At 38.0% G+C, this 20195-nt stretch overlaps 1 protein-coding gene across 2 annotated transcripts; it reads left to right on the top strand.

Annotated features, from left to right (window-relative positions):
- The first annotated feature begins 445 nt into the window (after positions 1-445).
- On the top strand, positions 446-18472 carry CDK7 (cyclin dependent kinase 7). 2 transcript variants are annotated; one of them, XM_053932441.1, is made up of 12 exons: positions 446-573; positions 767-826; positions 2936-2969; positions 4741-4808; positions 6594-6662; positions 7987-8097; positions 9253-9371; positions 10066-10165; positions 11915-12001; positions 13663-13812; positions 15447-15594; positions 18254-18472. In XM_053932441.1, the coding sequence occupies exons 1-12, from the start codon at positions 514-516 to the stop codon at positions 18277-18279; spliced, it is 1032 nt and encodes a 343-aa protein (XP_053788416.1). In that variant the 5' UTR covers positions 446-513; the 3' UTR covers positions 18280-18472. The 2 variants fall into 2 exon arrangements, with proteins under 2 accessions (XP_053788416.1, XP_053788417.1); XM_053932442.1 differs by lacking the exons at positions 446-573; positions 2936-2969 and having other exon boundaries at positions 808-826.
- The last annotated feature ends 1723 nt before the right edge of the window (positions 18473-20195 follow it).

The following is a 20195-nucleotide window of genomic DNA, read 5'->3' as shown; positions in this document are numbered from 1 at the left end:
AATTTATTAAAAAACAGCAAAGCTTGGGCATGTAGGGAAATTAATTTTCAAGTGACAACTTTTCTGAGAAATTTCTCTGATGGCTATTGAATAGTAGTTTTAAGTACTATACTGTAGGTAATTGTTCATAATGAAGGACCTATAGAAGTACAATTAAGAATTTCCAGTAGAACCTAACAAAGTGCCTGAGAGCACCCTTTATAGAGAATAATAATTTTTTTTATTAAAAAATATATCTCTACGCACAGAAATTACAGAAATGTCCCTGAATGTCAGACGCGATATCAGGGTCAAAACAGAAGCAGCTTCTGCGACGAGCTGTTGACGGCTGCAGCAGGCGCAGTGCGAACCCCGCGACACACCCGAAAGGGGGCCGACCCGCATGGCAATCGCGCGTGCGCCTTGCCGAGGGCCGCTGCGCGCGCAGGGGCCGGGCCGGGGCGGGGCCGGAAGCGGCGGGGCCGAGGGGTTAAAGCGCCGAGCAGGGCTGCCGCCGCCGCCGCTCCCGCCGGTATGGATGCGCGGGCCCGCGCCAAGCGCTACGAGAAGCTCGACTTCCTTGGGGAGGGGCAGGTGAGCGACCGCGGTGGGGACTGCCCGCGGCACTGGGGCCGGCCCGTGTCGCCGGGGTCGCACTGGGGCCGCGGCAGGACGGGGACGCGAGGGGCGCTGGGCGGTGCCCACCCCGGGCTCGAGGAGGACTCGGGGGCCTCTCCCTCGCGCAGTCTGTCAGGCCATCCTCACGGCAGCGTCTCTCTGTCCCTAGTTCGCCACCGTTTTTAAAGCCAAGGACAAGACGAACAACCAAATCGTGGCTATTAAGAAGGTAAGTGTCAGAATGTCTTCTCAGCGTGTCACAAAGCGTCTGGTTGCTCTTGACCTACCTAACAACTCTTTTTTTTTAACCAATTTGATGGGAAATGGCATAATACGCCATTTATTTCTGGAGAAGTTTGTTTATCTGGTTAACGTGTCTGTAATGTGCTCCCATCCCCATTGATTGCTGTGGCCAAAATGGCTTAGATTTCCACTTCAATCATGAGGTTTTCTCTGTTGACAAGCAGTAGATCAAAGAAGGCATCTTTTTGAATCAGCTCCCTTAGGACCTTTTCCACAAAGTTGTCCAGATTTTTAGGAATTTTCTGTCCCAGGCAGTACCTGTTGTGTGATGCTTCCAGTTACTTTCTGGCAAGTTGAAGTCCCCCGTGAGAAAAAGGGCTGTTGATATGGAAGCATCTCTTAATTCCTCAAAGAAGAATTCATTGGCATCATTGTCCTGGCTGGGAGATCTATAGCAAACTCCCACAATGACATCCACATTATTTGTCCCTTGTTTCCCACTCAGAGGCTCTCAATTGCACCATTGCCAGCTGTAAGCTTTGTACATTCCAGCCTTTCCATTAGATATGATGTCACCCCCCCCACCTCTTTTGTCCTGTGTACATCTCCTGAAGAGCCTGTAGCTGCCCAACAGGGCACTTCAGTCACAGGACTCATCCCACCAGGTTTCATTTAAGTCAGTGATATCAAATCTCTGAGACTGAATCGAAGCTTTGAGCTCCTCTTGTTTGTTCCTCATGCTGAGTGTATTGGTAGAGAAACATTCCAGATGTTGTACTTCGTAGTAAACACCTCATGAAGCAGATTGAGGTAGCCCGTTAGTGTTCATTTCCTCAAGTTTTGACACACCATCCCACTGATTATCACTAGTGAGCTGGGTGTTTTCCTTTTCTCCCTTCTTAAAGCCCATTTAAAGCTCTACCACTGAGCCATGCTAGCTGCTGTGCCAGAGCTCTTTTTCCACTCTTGAGAAAGGCGCAACCCATCAGGTGTTGGTAAAACAGGTATTCAGTCATTCCACTGTCAAAGAGCCCAGAGTTTTTCTTGTGACACCAACCTCAGAGCCACATGTCAATCTGATAGATCTGCCTATCAGTATTAGTTCTTGATACCGGAAGGACTGAGGAAATCACTACTTGTGCGCCATATACTTCTATCAATTTTCCTAGGGCCCTCAAATCTCTCTTGAGTGCCCTCACTCTTTTTATTTGTTACTGTGTTGCTGCCAGCTTGAACAAACAATAATGAGTAGTGGTCAGAGGGCCTTAATAAACTTGAGAGTTTTCCAGTAATGTCCCTTATCCAGTATGATTGTTTTTTAGTAAAATATGACAAAAGTTATCTTGGATCTTCAATGTGCTTGCATACAAATTATGAAAATGCTTACATTGTCATAAAGTGTTTCACTTGTAACTATCTGAAGGGATTGCAGGGAGTTTTTGTATTAAAAATGGATCTTCAGCTGTTCTTTGTAAGGAGTGAAAGATGCATGTTACAGTGGTTTCTTTAGTTGAAGACTCAACAAATTGAATTTTGTCATAGTAAGTAATCTTGTTTTATGCACTAATAACTTTTAGCATTGCAATACTTGTCTTACATGGTTGCTACTGGTAGAGGCTGTGGTGAAGAGCATTCTTTGTTTTATCATCTGAAAATATCAATGGTAGGTGGTAGGATTCTGGACTTGAAATTTCAGGGCATTCGATGACTGAGACAAAAAGACCTAGAGTCTGCCCAAGTTTACAGCCTATGCTAATTTTACTGGAATCATTCTAAGATAACTGTCAATTATTTAGCTCTCATTTCTCCCTGAGGAGAAGCTCATTAGTGATGTAATAAAGCTTTGTGGCAACACAGCAGTTTAAACTGTCAATTTGCATTATGTCTGTTTTTAGTGCCACCATGGCTATTTTTTGTAAAATCTAATGCTGTAGAGACAGTTATTTTTTTAAGGGAGAAATAAACCCTAATTGAAACCAACCCAGCTGGTAAAGTGCTTCATTATTCTAAAACTCATTCTGTCTTAGAGGAGCAATACTAAAAAATGTATTCCCCACCATCTTAATCTTACTTAACATGAAATATTTATTTTCAGATTAAACTGGGGCATAGATCAGAAGCTAAAGATGGTGAGTTTTAAAACAAATTCATATTGTAGAAGCTGTACTTTGTTTGCTTTGTTTTTGTAAATTAATACATTAATTTCCCATACCATTGACTGAGAAAATTGAGCTCAATGCCTGCTGTAAGGCTTAGTAGAGGTTTGCTTCACAAACTGCAGGGATAACAAAAAGCAGCATAGATACCTGCATGCAATGATACATGTCTAAATATGAGTATATAATTTCTCAATTTTAATGGAATTCAAACATGAATATAGCATAGTAATAATAATGACACTGAGTTTAGAATACCTTTTTGTATCAATACATCTCTATGCCTTAAGTATTTAAGATGAGTGAGAGTATTTGTGTGTTTTATTTTTGTGATGTGTGCAGAGGCAAAAGTGGATAAAAACAAGATCAAAACTCTTTTTTCTGTGTCCTTTTTTTTTTTTTCCAAGTTCAGCACTATAGAACATGTGCTCTGATCAGCCCTGTGCCTCTAGGTGTGGATATGGCAAATTGAAACCAAGTAATCTGTCTTATCACCTCTATGGTGCAGCAGAATTTTATTTGTGTGCAGGCTGCTGTCCTTCAGGACTCCTTCATCAGGTTACCAATTTTCCAGTGAAGAGTCTTTGCTATCGACTCTCCAGTTAATTTCTTTTAAAGAGAAACTGATCACTCATGCCAGAGTCTCACAATTGAGCTGGCTGCCTGACAGTCATGATCTACCTGGCCTTCAGTGGCCTAATGGCCCTTAGGGACAGTCATTACTTTTGGCCTCTACAATGTCTAGCTGTAGATGAAAGTTTTATTAAAAATAATTATCGTATTTGCTTTCCCTGTGTTATCTGATAACATGGCATGCTTTTGTTTTCATTCAAGACTGTGCCTACCCAAAAGCAACCTTTGTTAATTTGATTCCAAAACGGGTAATTAAAACAGGCAAAACAGGAATGTAAAGTAATGTGTGTAGCTTAGCCCAAAACTTTGCTAGTCTTAGCATTGAATCATATGCCAGGTTTTAGGAGAACACTGTTTTTCAACTCATATGCAGCTGCAGCTTCCTGCATGATACACCACAGGAGCATTTGCTTGCCAGTTTTCATACAAGCCACACATACTAGCATTTTTGAAGGATGAATTAGTACCCTGCAGAAATCATGGTTTGACACAGTGCCCTCAGTGTGACTGCTGAAGGGCACCATTTGCTCCCTGTTGGCCCCTGATTTTTCCTGTATAAAATCTGCTTATGAGAACATTCAAGCAAGAGTAAGCAGGTTTTGGTCGCTCTGTTTTATGCCTTCATTATTGTTACAGCATGAATGTAGAAAAACATGTGCCTTGCATCTTTAGATAACAGCATGTTAGAAAGAAAAGAGATTTATTAATGAGGTTTGAAGTGAGACTTGTTGAGGGACTGATGTTTGCAAAATTAAACTTTTCTTTAAAATGAAGCAAGCCTTCCAATACCCTGGAAAAGGTGGGGTTTTTTTTCCCTATGACTTTCCCTTTTTGCCAAAATGTAGACGTATTGCTTCATAATCCAAGCCTGGTTACTATGGTGTGAAATAGACTTGCCATGGAAGAAAGTGTATGCCCACTTTTTTTTTTTTTTGCAGCAATTTAGTTAGTTATGGCAAAGTCCTTGTTATTTAGCAAATTGACAAGCGTTAAGAATGTAATTTGTAATAGTAAATAGTCTGTGAGTAACAGAATGACAGGTTTATGTGGAGTTTAATCCAAAATTTTTATTTTGTTCTTTCATCTTCTTTTCTTCTTTCTATCAATGTAGGGATCAACAGGACTGCCCTCAGGGAAATAAAACTGTTACAGGAGCTAAGCCATCCAAATATTATTGGTGTAAGTAAAATAAATGCTAGTTCTAGAATCAATCTTCAAATACTTTCAGTAACTCAACAACTATTATGGTAGTGTGCCTATTTCAATAACAAAGGCAAAGGTTTTATTTTTAAATTCTTTTAGTTTTTTGCCTGGGCCTACGTAGATGCTAATGGTGGAAGAATTGTGAAAATGTAGATTGCTTGATTTTGCGTCTCTGATAGAATTGCTAATGAACACAGTGCCAAATGTACCTGATTGATTGCTTCATATGGAACTGGTGACAGTCAAAAAGCAGGCTTTTTAAAGTAGTGGTAAAGGGGAAGTCATGTGGCTTATTAGTCAGGTATAAAATAGCAGGCTTATTTTAGCACACAGATATGATATTTAAAATCTCTTTTGGAAGGAGTAAGACTGGAATCTTTTTTGTTTCAGTTGCATTTTGGTAGACTTACACCTACAGATACCCAGCAGGAGCTAAAGACATTTTCAAATTAGATCATAGGGATAATTAGAAAGTGTCAATATGATTAAGTACATGAAGTATGAATTTTCCACATACTTGTCAAAGTGGAAATATGGTTCCCTTCTGGATTGTGACCCTACTTTCAAAGTGGTTGCTTTAGCTATCAAGGTTAGAGAATAAGCAGGGGGCGACAACTAAAATGGCAAAGGGACAGAGCATGTTCTTTATGAAAAAATGAGGAATTCATCACTTTGGAGAGGGAAAAGCTGGTAATGGGGAGGTCTACAAAACCAAGGTGATAGGTGGTGTCCATGCAGAAATTATGTTTCCAAACACCATTGTCCTAGAAATAAGAGATGTATTTAAAACCTATTGGCAGGAGGAGTGGAAACTGTACTGCTTCACTCAATCTGTAATGAATTCATAGGATGTGTTGCCATGGGCCGTGTAGAAGCAAATTGCATCAACAGTTCAAAGAAGAGTTAGACAAATTTGTGATAAGGAGTTCCATAAGCAGGTTCTGAAAATAAGAGGTAGTGTTGTACCCCTCTTAGTAGTCCTTACAAAACTTTTGTGGGTTTTGGGAGTGTAAGGGGCACAGTCACTGCTGTTATGAACTATTCTAACAAATTCCTTGCAGTTTGCCCGTTCATGTAGTCATCACACTGAGACTGAGGAATGAGCTGCACCAGCTGCATACATACCTTCTTCATCTTGAGGGAAGAATACGAGGCTAGATGATCTCTTGCTTTCGCTCAGTATCACGCTTGTGTTATCTCAAATTAGGAATTGTGTCATTACACAGCTTCATCCAAAGAAAGGGTTGTTTGGATGTCTTCAAAAGAGTTCTATTTATCTTGGAAAGCTAACTACAAAAATGAATACACATCTAAAAATGTCTGAAGCTAACAAGCCTAACACTTAAAATTTCTAAATACTGTATGCTTACAGGAAGCAGATACACAGAGCTGAATCCATGGGCAAACTTAGTCTTGTCTGAATAAAGAGTAGTTAGAACAGGAAAGTTTTGAAGACAAGGTGTGCATTATCTGTGCAACTATCTGTTGTAGTTAACATGATAAAGTTAATTCTTCCTCTTTTTTCCTGTCTCCAGGAAGGAAGGGCAATCATGTGAAATGTTATTTCCATATTTAATGGAGATTTTTTCTGGTTTGGAAACTGAGTTAAGAAGCTAAACTGAGTAAGAATTTTTGTATTACAAGTCAAAGAAAACCAGTTCTCAATAAGCTGAAAATCCACATGCAGACTACAGTGGTGTTGAATTTCAGAAAACTGGAAGAATCAGAGCATGCTTAATCATAATGTATTTTGTTTTGCAGCTTATTGATGCATTTGGACACAAGTCAAATATTAGTCTGGTATTTGATTTTATGGAAACAGATTTAGAGGTAAGATTTTTAAAGACTTTTTTTATTTCATACTGACAGTACTGCTTTTAACAGGCTTATATTTGCCCATATTAGAAAGGTGACTTTTATTATGTCAGTTGATGAAGATCATGTCTTAAAAGTAGCTTGAGTAATTTCAGTTTTTATGAGTTCTCATTTGATTAATTCCTTTATTTCTAAATACTTGTCAGCATGATCTTAAAATAACGAATTGTTTTTACTATGTTAGTTTTCTGGAACTCCAGTCAGAGTGTAGAACCTTTGGCACAGATCATTTCTTCTGGAATGCAGTTGATAAGCATAATACCAAACATGTTCATATAAGTGTGACACTAAAATATAGTAAGAGATGAGCTGTTAGTAAAATCACTTGTGCTTTAAACATGTTTTCAAATGTAGCAATGCTAAGTAATTGCAAATCCGTACCTTCCAGAGACAGGCTTGCTGAAATTTAGGTGAATGCAAGATTTGAAAAGGTTAGGTCACATTTTTGCTAATAGAGGTTAGTAATGAGTAGACTTCTAGAGGATTCATTCTGTTTACATAGTAGTTATGGAAAGTTTAGAGATGAAGAAAATTGGTGTACAAAGAAAAATTAAATACTCTCGTACTGCATGATGCTATGGTGTGCAGTCTTTAAATTGTATTGTGGTATCACTCAGGCTGCCACTGAGACTGCTGCCTCTTGTGATTAAGCATATGTTGCATACATTAAGTTTGTGCAGTCTTAGCCCTTCTGTAACTCAGCTTATGGAAGGCTTTTACTGAGCAGGACAGTAGTATTAACAAACAAGCTTTGGGGTCTTTGCATAGAATTTTAATATTGAAAATCAAAGAATGTAGAAAACTTAAGTAGATTTTTTTAAAATACAGTCAAGTGGCCATCACTTCTGGTCTTTTTGGAAATAGAAGAGGAAACCATTGTATTTACAAAGACTAGTTAACTTAGGTTGCAAAGAGAAAGAAGGAGTAAGTGGAAAGATAATTTCTAGTTTACTGTCGCATTTATCATTTGTATGTGTGCATCTTTGTCCTGGAAGTTTGGGTATCAACACGGAACTGAGATTAAATGCTAAACTTCTGTTTCCCACACATTTTTTTTCATTGTCGGGTTATGCAAAGTTCAAATAAGCTATCTGGACTCCCCATTTCAATTTCTGATCTCCAGAATTGACCTATTTTTCTGGAAAAAGGGTGAATGGTAGAGAATATATGACTGCCAATCTGAATCCTGTCTTAAAGGCAGAAATCACTTTTGAGCTGAAAGAATGGAGATAAGGTTGTCTTGTGTGATGAGCTTTAACACAACTTCAACACTTTACAGGTTATTATAAAGGATACAAGTATTGTGTTGACGCAGTCTCACATCAAGGCATATATGCTGATGACACTTCAAGGATTAGAATATTTACATCAGCATTGGATTCTACACAGGGTAAGCATGTACTAATTGACAGCCTTCATCCTGCTACAAAAATCACATTGGGTAGATTTAGAGTCTAAAGCCTAATGAAGGTAGTTTTAGAATCCAGACAGTCTCATTCCATAAGCATTCATATTTGCTGTTTTGGAGAGATAATAGCAGTACCAGAAATGTTAAGATTTACTGATGTGGTTATGACTTCGATACTTATATAAAAGTTTCTCCAGTTAGATGTGACTTTAATTATCACTGTGAGCTGGGTCTGCCTGGGATGGATTGGACTTTTTTCACAGCAGCTGAACTATTGAAGCTTTCTCCTTTCTATCAGGCAGTGTCAAGGCTTTCTTTTTTTCTCACTCTGCCCTTGCCTTGGTAAGTAGGCTTGGGGGAAGAAGTAAGGAGGAGACACAGCTGGGGCAGCTGACCCAAGTTGTCCATGGGGATACTGTATGGCATGTAATGCCTTGGTCAGTGATAAAAACTGGGGAAGAGGAAAAAGGGGGAATTTTGGTTTCCAAACTGGCAGCTGTTTGGAGACTGTGTATCACTCTCCTTTTGGGGAGTGGTGAAGGATTTCCAGGGCCTTGCTTGTTTGCTTTGATTTTTACTACTTTCCTGTTAAACTGCTTTTTTACTGCTCCTAGAGTTTTCCTGCTTCTGATCTTCTCTCCCCTGTACTGCTGAAGGTGGTGGGTTGGGTGAGAATAGAAAGAGCAAATGGCTGTGTGGATACCTTTGGGTTGGGTACTTGTGGGTTGGCCTCTGTTGGCCAGAGGTCAACCCACAATATACTGCTACTGTATTGAACTGTGTGACTTCATGATTTCTGCCGTTATTTGAAGCACTGGCCAGGTCTTTTTATTATTCAGTTGGCAGCTATGCAGATAACATAACTGCTGTACCTGCAGAAAAGGTAAAACCTATCAAGAGGCTTTTTAAAACTCTGCAAGTTAAATATGTTAATATTCAAATGTGTCTGTCTCACTATGGTTTTCATATATGATAAAATACTTATTTCCTGGGGGGATTTAAATTTTTTCACTCTCAATGTAGGTTTTAGGATAGAATCAAATCTTCCCTTTTATATGTTATGTCTGCCAGGAGATTGATTATATGTCTGTTTTTATCTGATTTATGGAAAATCTCATTTGTTTTCTATACTGACAGGATCTTAAACCAAATAACTTGTTGCTAGATGAAAATGGAGTTTTAAAATTGGCTGACTTTGGCTTGGCAAAATCTTTTGGAAGCCCAAACAGAGTTTATACCCACCAGGTAGTAACAAGGTAAGACACTCTATTTTGTTGCTTACACAGAGATTGTTTAGTTGCTTTATAGGTCTTTCTTGAAATACGTCATGTCAAATCAACATATTCAGAGTGGCATCTGCTCATGTGATGCGGCAAGAGCTGCATAAAAAAACCAGAAGGAAGCATTGTTTAACAAAGTCTCCATAAGAACTGCTTGAGTATGCATCTGTGGGAGTGGTTCTCATATCTATCAAAATTATACTCTTTTGGAATGTCTGGAAATAGTATGTAGAAGCCTGTACTTTGGAGCAAGACAGCTGCTACTTTCTGCTAATCACAAGAACCTAGAACCATTTTTGGAGCTATTCACATTACCTATTTTGGGACAAACACTTGAACCAGTTGAAATATTTACAAATGGTTTTTATGGCATGCTTATTTAAGGCTATAAAAAGTGGGGCTGCAAAATATGCAACGTTTTGCTTTCTGACTCCTGGGATGCTAAAACTATTCAGACAAAGCTGGTTTAACACCTTTATTCAAAAGACAGAAATTCTACAGTGTCAGATGCAGTGTCATTTCGTTAAACTTGATTGTTCTTAGGCAGTGTTAAGTATTTTTTTCAAAACAACAAGGCTTATTTTACATAAAAGTAGTCTCTATACTTAGGTCTGTTGATATGGAGGTGAGCAAAACCAGGTTATTCTTCCAAAATGTGTTTTCTTTTCAGGTGGTACCGAGCCCCAGAACTATTGTTTGGGGCTAGAATGTATGGTGTTGGTGTTGATATGTGGGCTGTTGGTTGTATTTTAGCTGAATTGCTCCTCAGAGTAAGTATTCAAATGTAAGCATTTTGTATTTGCCCTTCTATTCACTACGTCTTTTTATGGGTTTTTTTTTTCTCGCTAAAAGCAAGTGAATGCAGGCCAGAAGAAACTTTCCAAAATCTTGTTAACTGTAATGAAAATGTTTTTTTAGAATAGACTGAGGCTTCATAAATGTCACAAGCACTGGAAGTCTGTAAACATCTGGGTTAAAAAGTTGCAACAAACTGTCACAGTCTTGCCTTGGGAGAGGTCAAGTAGGTAACTCTTGTGGTCCACAGACACCTATTTTAGTTCACTACTGTTCTAGAAATGTAACATCACATATACGTGCATGGGCTGTCCCTTATACGCTGTTCCTCAATTATAATCACCAGTACCTTAATTATGGTTTCATTCAAAATGAATTGAAGACTAATGTTTTTCTAAACTGCGGTTAGTTGATAATACTGGAATGAAGCTGAAGGTTAACATCAGGATAATCCTATGGCACTCCTCAGTGTGGTACACAAATGTAATGGTCCTTGAGTATTTTCCACTGAAGTAGAATGTTTATCATACAGATCTTTGGAGAAGATATTAAAGTGTGAGGGGAGCAGTGGTACAGACACAGCTGAAGGCATGAAGTAGCCTGCAGTACAATTTATCTTTCATGACTAAGTGGCTTCTGCTTGGTTTCTGCACCTTTGAATGCTTTTGTGGCCATATCATAACCAGACTTCTGTATGAAAACACCTTGGAAGAAACCTTTTGCTTTGATTGGTCACACAAAGTAGGTGTGCTCGTTCAATCTGACTGGCAGGTCAGATATAGAAATGTACAGTTGCTCTTTAAGCAGCACTGGTGATAGATACATAAATATGCATTAGACCTGCTAAAGCTGAACACATTTAAGCAAAGTTAGTAAGCGAATAATTCTTGAATTCAGTTGATTCTTTGGTTTGTCACAAAACAAAGTGTATTATGGTTCAGTTTTTATCACTGTGATATTTTGAAATGTATGTGTCCTTTTTCAGGACAATGCAAATTCTGGGAACTTTTTATGAAAGCAGTTTATATTCAAGGGGCTTTCATGATGCCACAATTTAGTATGCTGTCTACTAGGGATATCCATGATGGTTTTTCTGTCCTAATTAATTAAACACTGCCTCTAATTCTTCATAAATTTGCTTTGGTCTTCAAGTTTCTTTTTCCTTATATTGTGTGCCTGATATGTGAGCTAGAAGTTGGACTGGGCAGATAACCCCTTTTCAGTCTTTTGCTTTATTTAAATGACATGTGACACTGATCAGACAGTTTTCTATTCTAGTGGGTCTCTACTCTCCCTAATGCTTTCAGTTAATGTCATAAGGCTAACTTGTGTAATCCAGTTATGTTTCACTTTAAATATATATAAAATCTACCTCCAAAGAACAGGTGGCAAAAAGATCACCATGACCAACTGACTTTAGGCTGACAACTGAGAAATAAAATCTTTTCTGTGTTTAGTAAATTTTACATTAATGTGATTGTGATTAAACATAATTTTATGTTTAAGCTGTCTGCTATCAAGTCAGTGATACCAAGCCTGGGTTCAGGAAACTTTCAGAATCTATTTGAGCATAAATAGAATGCCTCAAATATCCAGTGTACCTCTTTGTGGGGAGATGGTATACAGAGGGTTTTTGCCTTGCAATTTATGTGGTATCACTCAAAGCTTCTTTCTAAAATTGAAGTTCAAAGTTAATTCAGTCAAATGCCATGTCCTTCTTCCAGGTTCCTTTTTTGCCTGGAGACTCTGATCTTGACCAGCTGACAAGGATATTTGAAACACTGGGCACTCCAACAGAAGAACAATGGCCTGTGAGTAATTTTGTTTAACAGACTGATACTGGTTTTACTTGATACTCTCTATTTTAGCTCTTGAAGTTAAATTATTATACCAGAATACTTGAGTAGATTTTTCAGAAGGCAGTTGCTTCATCTCATGAAGCAGCTGAGATTTGTTGTTTCTCTTGCCAAACCTCTGGTCAATAGTAACAGTATCAACGCTTCTTGATTTCCTTTCTGTGTGCAAAGTTTCACATGGCTACTGGTGTGAGAGTATTGTTGCTGCTTAATATTTTTGGGGTGCTTGTTTAATTAGCATGCTTAACCTGGAAGAATTTAATTACTTTCAGAAGTAGGAAGCCTTGGTAAATTATGGTTTGGGGATAGTAAGAAACACAGACCAACAGCTTTAGGGATAAACAATTTGCCTCAACAATGATCCTGAAAGAAATACAATTAGTAGTACAATTTTCTCTGAGATGGCAGCAAATTAACACCAGGCCAAACTTACTGTCAGGTCACACAGTGACCTACCTAACCATGGTTATTAAACAGTGACAGGAAGCAGGATATAATGTCTGATGAGCTACTTGTACCAGCTACCAGGCACAGGGAGTCCAAAATTCCCTGATCAGGATGTTGCCTTTTGTTGTTGAGTTGTGGAAGCACTCAATGGACTTGTTCATTTCTGCTCCCTCTCCATGCAGCTTTTCTTTATTGTAAATGGTGGTGGAATGCCATAGTATGTGATCACGAAATGGAGCTGTAGCCAAATGGAGAACTGCTGTGTAAGGCAGTGCTAGACCCCCACAGTTCTGATATTTCTCCAGGGTTCTAAATGGAATGCATAAAGGTTTTTGCAATGACATTTCTGCTTCCTTTGGAGAGGAAAATTTAAGATACAAGTGGAGAAAAGAGAGAATAGGAGATTGGTTAACACAACAAAGACTATGCATTCCCAAGTTCATCTCCAAAGACGTAGATTTTAATAATTGAAACCTTTACTATCAAGATTATAGCTGATTGAACACATTTTTGAATTTGTGTTAATATTTTATTTTACTTGGACAAACTTGAAGTGTGACAACTAAGGCTTTAAATACTTAAAACACTACAAAAGCATTATGTTTGTGTAATTGTCTGTTACAATTGTCTTTAATTTTTATGCTAGAATGTGAACACAATGGGATTGATTTCATACCTAGAGGACAAAAAAAATACGCAGTTAATTTTTTGTTTAACTGCTTGGTGCATATTTTCCTTCCCTCCTCCCATTGCCCATATAAAGTTTCACTTGTGCATTTAAAATCAAAATGCACATGATGTTCAGCTAACTTTTATTAATGTAGAGAAAGACTGACTCTTTTGTAAATATTTACCCTCTCACCATGTCAGTTCACTAAAGGAGGTTTTATTTAATTTGTCTGACCCAGTCTAAAATTCTTTCATACTTTCTTTAGCAGTTTTTCCTTTTGGACTGGTCACAACTAAAGCAAGGGAAGGACAAATCACTTGGAAAGTTGTTTCACACTGCAACAGTTATTAAAAAAAAAGCTCTTATGGCCTTCTATTCCTATATTTATTTTATTTCAGTGACCAAGTCTTAGCAACATGTTTTGGAAGAGCCGCATGAAGTTCGCTGTCTGTGAAAAGCTTTCTAGGGGAAAAACATATTCCATTTTTGGTCTTTGTAGGGGATGACAAGTCTTCCAGATTATGTCACATTTAAGCCGTTCCCTGGAATGCCACTTCAACATATCTTCAGTGCAGCTGGTGATGATCTGCTCAGTCTTCTTCAAGGCTTATTCACGTTTAATCCTTCCACTAGAGTAACAGCTACGCAGGTATAGTACACTTGGGTTATCTCCTCATGTTCATTATACCTCTGTTAATATCAGATAAATGTGGTTTGAAGCCAGTTAGCCAGGTTTGAAATAAAATACCAAATGAATTACTAGAAACATAATCCCAGTGTTTTATAGAGAGATGTGTGAAAGGTATGGATAATACTAAGTGATCATCTCCATTTCCAGTGTAGAGTCAAGGTAGAGAACTAAAATATGTATGAGCCATGACCTTCCAACAGTCATATTTGACATGCTGAATTCAGTCACCTAAAACTTGAAGGTTAAGTCTTAACATAGCTTATCTTATTCCCTGGGTTTGGAAGGTTTTTCTCCTTACTTCATCCTGTCTCTTCTTCAATGTCTTTTAAACTTTTATAGTACTTCTTAAACATAAAATTCTGTGGTGATTAAACCATCATTCTTATCTAATTATCCTTTTCCATGAACTTTCAATTTTATTACTCCCTGATGGGGAGAAATGGAGGACTTGGAAGAAAAATCTTGCAGAATGTTCCAGTTTGCAATACTGATTTCTGTGATGAGGAGGATACACCAGTTGCCAGTTAGAAGTGTATTTCATTTTACACTGATAGGGAAGCATGCAAGAAACCGCTGATCCCTTTGGGCCAGGACTCCCTCACTGCTGGTTAGGTTTGAATCCAGGACATCAGTTCATGTGCTATGTATATTTTTACTAGTAGACTTTTTCAGAGCACATTCAGGCTGTTTTGGCCACCATCTTTAAGAACATTCACTGTAAGTTTCCAGATAATTAGTTCTGCTATGCTTGAGACATCTCTGTGGTAGTTCATATGTATGAAGTCATTTTTCAGGTCATATTATATGATAGTGACTTGAATTTATATTACTTTTCTAGTCTAAACTTTTTATTGACAATGCCACAGTTTTAAGACAGGAAACAACTTGTACTGACTGTATTGGTTTGATTTATAGCTGACATTGAATATCATGTAACTGGCACAAGAAATTATTACCTAAGAGACAGCCACTTTCTGTTAACTACACTTCATGGTTCCAAAAATTTAAAGTAAGGTATATAATTCCACTACATGAAACCAATCTTGCTGACAAGTGTTTGTCTTCTGCTCTAATAAGAGTCATGTCTTTCTCACAGTTTGCAGGGTAGAAACAGCACAGTTAAAGAAATACGGGGGAAAGACCCATCTTAAAAACTAACAGAACAGCTGGTGTCCAGATTGTGAATCTGATCAAGACTTCAAAAATACTCTTTTTTCTTTTTTCCTACTTTCTTTTTTTATCCTCATCTGATCTGTCTATTCAGAATAGCTCTGAATAGCAGAATATTCTAAGCTCTTCAGAGCTAGAATCCACTTATACAAGACTTCTTACAAAATAATCTAGTTTCTAGTCAGGATGTCTGAGCACTGGCTAAAAAATAGGAGTATACAATTATCCCTTGCTTTACAGATCCATGTGCGGTGGATAGTAATTGCGAAGACAATCTTTATTTGCCCCGAGGCCACTCTGTAGTATAAAAGTGTTCAAGTAGTTTTTAAGTCCCAATTAAAAGTGCTTGGTTTCACTATGACTTCTTTATAAATTACACTTCATGCTAATCACTTGTTTCTTTTTCTTCAATTGTTGTTAAGGCATTGAAACAGAAGTATTTCAGTAACCGACCAGGACCCACTCCAGGAAATCAGCTGCCAAGACCCAACTGTCCTGCTGAAGCTGCAAAGGAGCAACAAAATGCACTTTTAAATTTAAAAAGGAAAAGAACAGAAGGAATAGATCAAGGTAACTTCATAATATGTCACCAGTTTTAAATAGGAGCTACATGATCAGAGAGAATGGGATGCTTCTAGTGTTTAGAAGAAAATCTCTCTAAATGAACTTATTCCCTGAGCACTGGCTGAAGCCCTTTAATGATATATGGCTTGGGGCCAGAATTACTTAGCTCTTTGTTCTAACAGAATTAGCACAAAAAAGGCTTTTCAGTGATGCTTAGGAGTCTATTAGAAGAAATAACCCTATTCCATTAATTCTGTAATGGAGAGTGGTACTCCCCAGTAAATTATAGGCTATTATGATGAACCTTTTTTTTTTCTTGAGGCATCTTACTCAGGTGGAAGTAATTTAACTTCACACCACTTAAAAAGAGAGTCTAAAACATAGCATGATATTCTGTGAAATGACAGGCTGGAGAGGGAGGATCAAATTCAGAGGAGATATTGTCACTCTGTCTTAAGGTAAGGAAGTTAACTTTTAAGACCACTCTGGGTCAAGAACATTAAGCACACTTCTGTGACCGAACTCCAGTCTTCCCCTGACAGTAGCATGTATTTCATATCTTTGTGGCAACACAAGTGTTCAGGACTCAAGACCTGACACTAAATTACTCAGGCCTTCTATTACAGAGGCAAATACTATTTTTAAACTTGGAATTGGTCTTCTTAACATCTGGAATATGCTAGATAACAGCTGTCAGGCTAGCATCAGCTCTTTGTTATTGCCAGTATGAGATTCAGTTTTAATATGAGTGATATTTTTTTTTTTTGAATGGAGCTACTTCCATAGAAGTGTATTTCCTCTTGAGCTCAGAGAGAAATCTCTCTTATTAGGGTTCAACTTAGTTTTTAGGCACTTTGAATTCTTGTTTCTAAGTCTTCATCAAATTAGAAGTAAAATACATTAGGTTCACTACTTTAAGTTTTCAATCTCTAAAAAATAAAGTGATAGCTGACTACTTGCAAAATGTTTGCTGACCCCAGTACCATGGGTCTCCTGGCATGTAGGAACTTGTCAAGTTACAATAGTGTAGACAATTAATTTAAGCATTTTAGCTCCTTTTCCAAAGATCATGTGAGGGTTTGTGGTGTTTGGGAGTATACACCCAAAAATATACCTGTTAACTAAAGGACAGGAAAATGAGATAAATGCTTCCTTGATTTCTGTGACTTAATGATTTGAATTTGTGCATTTGACAATGAGCAGAGTTTCCAGAGCTGTATCAAGCTAGAACAGTAGTTGCTTTAACATCTTTCCATGCTTCTGTGTAAATGCTAGGAGTTTAGAGATTGTCTAGGAATGAGGTGGTAAGGAAGTTAGCATTACTTTTTGAGACCTTTGAATATTGGTATAAAAAGCAATATAATTTCTACTAGCTGGAAATTGAGACATTATGCATTTTCTAACGTGGATTTTACATAATGTTCTGTTACTGCCTTAACTGGGCTGACAGATCCAAAAGGTTTCAAAGGTAGTTCCTCTAGCACCAACAAATGTTAAAGGAGAGAGAGCCAATGATAGAGCTAGCAGATCTGCTGTGCTGGATTTAATTTTTTCTTCTTACATGGCATTACCATCTAAATTTAAAATCTGAATAGTGATTTGGAAGAATAATCCTCTAGTCTTGGTTTAAATAAAAATTTGAAGGACAACATTGCTGTAGGGGGTGGAAATATGCAAATGTAATTTCCAAGAAAAATAAGTTGCATTCCCTGAAATCCTTAGAATGGCCTTACATCCTGCAGAGCATATTTCTTTCCCCTAGCCCTGTTGAGGTAGCATTCCAAAACCTGTCAGAATAAACTTGAGTGCTTTGAAAATTTTGGCACCAGGAGCTGACTGCTGGAATAAAGATTCATGCCATTGCTGTATGTGCTACTTTTCCACAAGAACAAACCCCCGTAGCCTGTGGAGTGTGTTCACCAAATCTTTATACTTCTCAGAAAACAGCCTCTATTCTCAGGGGAAAACTACCACTAGAGGGATGACTGCCTGTGAAAAGTATGAAACATGCGTGCTTTGTATCTACTGCTACCACTTACTTCTGATCAGTGAGGTTTTTGGAGACACTGATTCTGTGATGACATAACTGCCCATCTCCTCTCTGTCACTTAACAAGTGACAACTGCTTCCCCAGAACACCTATTTCTCGTCCTATTAATATGCATTCCTACAGAGCTGTAGCTACACAAAACAGGGATTATAACAGATAGTGCACTAAAGTTTTTCCTATGTTAATTAAGCATAAGGAATCTGATATCAAAACACTATTGGTTTGGAAAAAAACCAAAAACATTTGACAGCGCATAAGAAAAATCCTTAAGAGAGTGTGTGTGTGTGGTGGGACAGGTTTAAGCCTTAGAACAGCTTGCTTTTCTTGCATTTCAAAGTAGAATTAGGGAGTTAGCTTTTCATATCAACAGTTAGGCTTTTATATGAACAAAGAGAAATATTTACATGTATCCTAAATGCAATTAAAACAATTACAGAATTTATGACTTTTGGAATATACATACTGATCCAAGTGAACTTTGATTCTAGCACTTTCACATAGATTTGTTAGAAAATGTCATCATGTACTGCCCTGTTCCAAACAGCATTCAGCAGTTAAGACTAGGAGGGGGCTGGACCTCTATACTTTGCTAACAATGTGATTTACATTTTTCAGGATTACCAAAAAAACTGATTTTTTGATTGCTGTGGATGATGAATGAAAATGAGTGAAAATGCCCTGAATCCCAGCCATTGATAAAACACTGTAATCATCGCTGGATGGTTATTTTGTAATATTTTCATATGTAAAATATATTGAACTTATTATTTCCTTATGGACACAGAAGTTTTATTAACCCTTCTTTTTACAATAAAGTTACTATTGAGAAAAAAATACTATCTGGTTTGCTGTCTTGTCCTTTGAGACATGCTCTGAGACAATAACTGTCAAAACTGCTTGCAGGCTACAGGTGTACACAGACTTAATTTTGCAGAACATCTGTGCTGAGTCACATGCTGTCCTGTACAGATATAGATCCTAAGGGGGGAAACTACAAATAGCATTTTCTTCTCACATGCAGCTTAGATGAACATATGACTCTTCTAGACCTATAATAAAAATGTATCCCCTGTAAGGAAAGGGTAGAATATGGTTTTTTTTCCAGTTAGTAGGCTCAAGTATTAACAAACAAGTTTGCACGTGTTCTCTCAGCAGTAATGCGTTAAGACTTCTGCAAAGACACATATACTGCCTTGAAAACAGTGTCAAGTGCAGATTTAATGTGAATTGTTTGGAGGTTTTTTTTTCCTATTCCAGTCTTGCAGGAGAAGTTAGCTGAGAAAATACAAATACTGTTTCCTCCGAAACCTTGAAGATTGCAGTGAGAGACACAGGAGGAAGATCCAGCTGGGGAAACTACACTACACTAGTCCTGTCAGCCTGTGTTTGTAAGACAATCCATAGAGTAGACACTGGACTCAGCTTTGCCTGAATTCCAATATGGAGAGGTAACAAAGTTTCTGCTGGGTAACTAAACTTCTGCAGTGGACAGAACCAAGCTTGCATATGCTGTTGCTGCATCTTTGCTTGGTGTTGTACTTTGGATCTCTGGGATACCTGCTGAGCCATTGTCATCTTTCTAGCTTTGAACCACATTCAGCATTCTCTTTTCTAATTTTGTGGCAAATATAGTGGACAAAACTTTGAGGCTTGTAGAGGAACAGCAATCATCATCTTGCTTGTGTGTTCCTTCATTTTGCTGCTATTTGAGCTAATGTAAAGTATGAAGCCTTGTAAGGGAGAAGAGTTGGTATTTTCCAGTAGCCTACTGTGTTCTCTATTGGTTTTTGGCAGTTGATAAGTAAGCAGATTTCCTAGGATCTAATTGAGAGTGTAGAGAAAAGTTTATCCATTAACATTAGTTGTATAATTTTTTATTGTCTGTTTAATCAAACATCATCCTCTTCATTGCAGGCTAGAGGATTAAGATAACTACAGTCCTGCTTCTCACTTGTCATAGGTTTAAAAATATGTGAATCAGAATAGGGAAGAAAGATTTAGGAGTACTGTAAACATCTTTGTATGTACTTACCTAGCGCATCTTTCTAACTGGTTCTAAAAGCCTGGAAAGCTTCAGCCCCTAAAACAGGTAAGTCACTGAAAAATGCAGTATCCCTACTGACAGATAAGGTTTGCATGACAGTGACAATCTTAAGTATTCTGTCAGTTCTGCTTTGTGAAAGAAACACCATTTCCTTAGCTGTATCTGTCTAGACAATACCCTTCCCTGAAGGAAACTTTTCCACTAGAACAAGTAGCGAGCCTCTAAGCTCCTACTGGCAAAAGTTGTAGAGTAGGTACGGAATTAGATGGTTACTGTACTCTGTAAGAGTGGGCCTGAAGTGTGAGGTGCTGAGGCCTGTGCAGCAGGCCTCAGCCAGAGCTGATTTACGAGATTAATCCTGGGCATTCTGTGACTAACAGTATTGTTTAGCTAAAAACAAATGACTGAGATGCTTATGCTAGCTGTTTACCACCAAACTGGCTGCTTTAGAAACTCTCACATCTTGTCCAATTCTCTGCAGTAAATGTATCATTTTAAGGAACTTTCTCACTG

This window comes from Vidua chalybeata, chromosome Z, assembly GCF_026979565.1.
Source record: "Vidua chalybeata isolate OUT-0048 chromosome Z, bVidCha1 merged haplotype, whole genome shotgun sequence".
In the NCBI taxonomy this organism is placed as follows: domain Eukaryota; kingdom Metazoa; phylum Chordata; class Aves; order Passeriformes; family Viduidae; genus Vidua; species Vidua chalybeata.
Note: the sequence above shows the minus strand (reverse complement) of the source record. Positions and strands in the feature narration are given on the sequence as shown.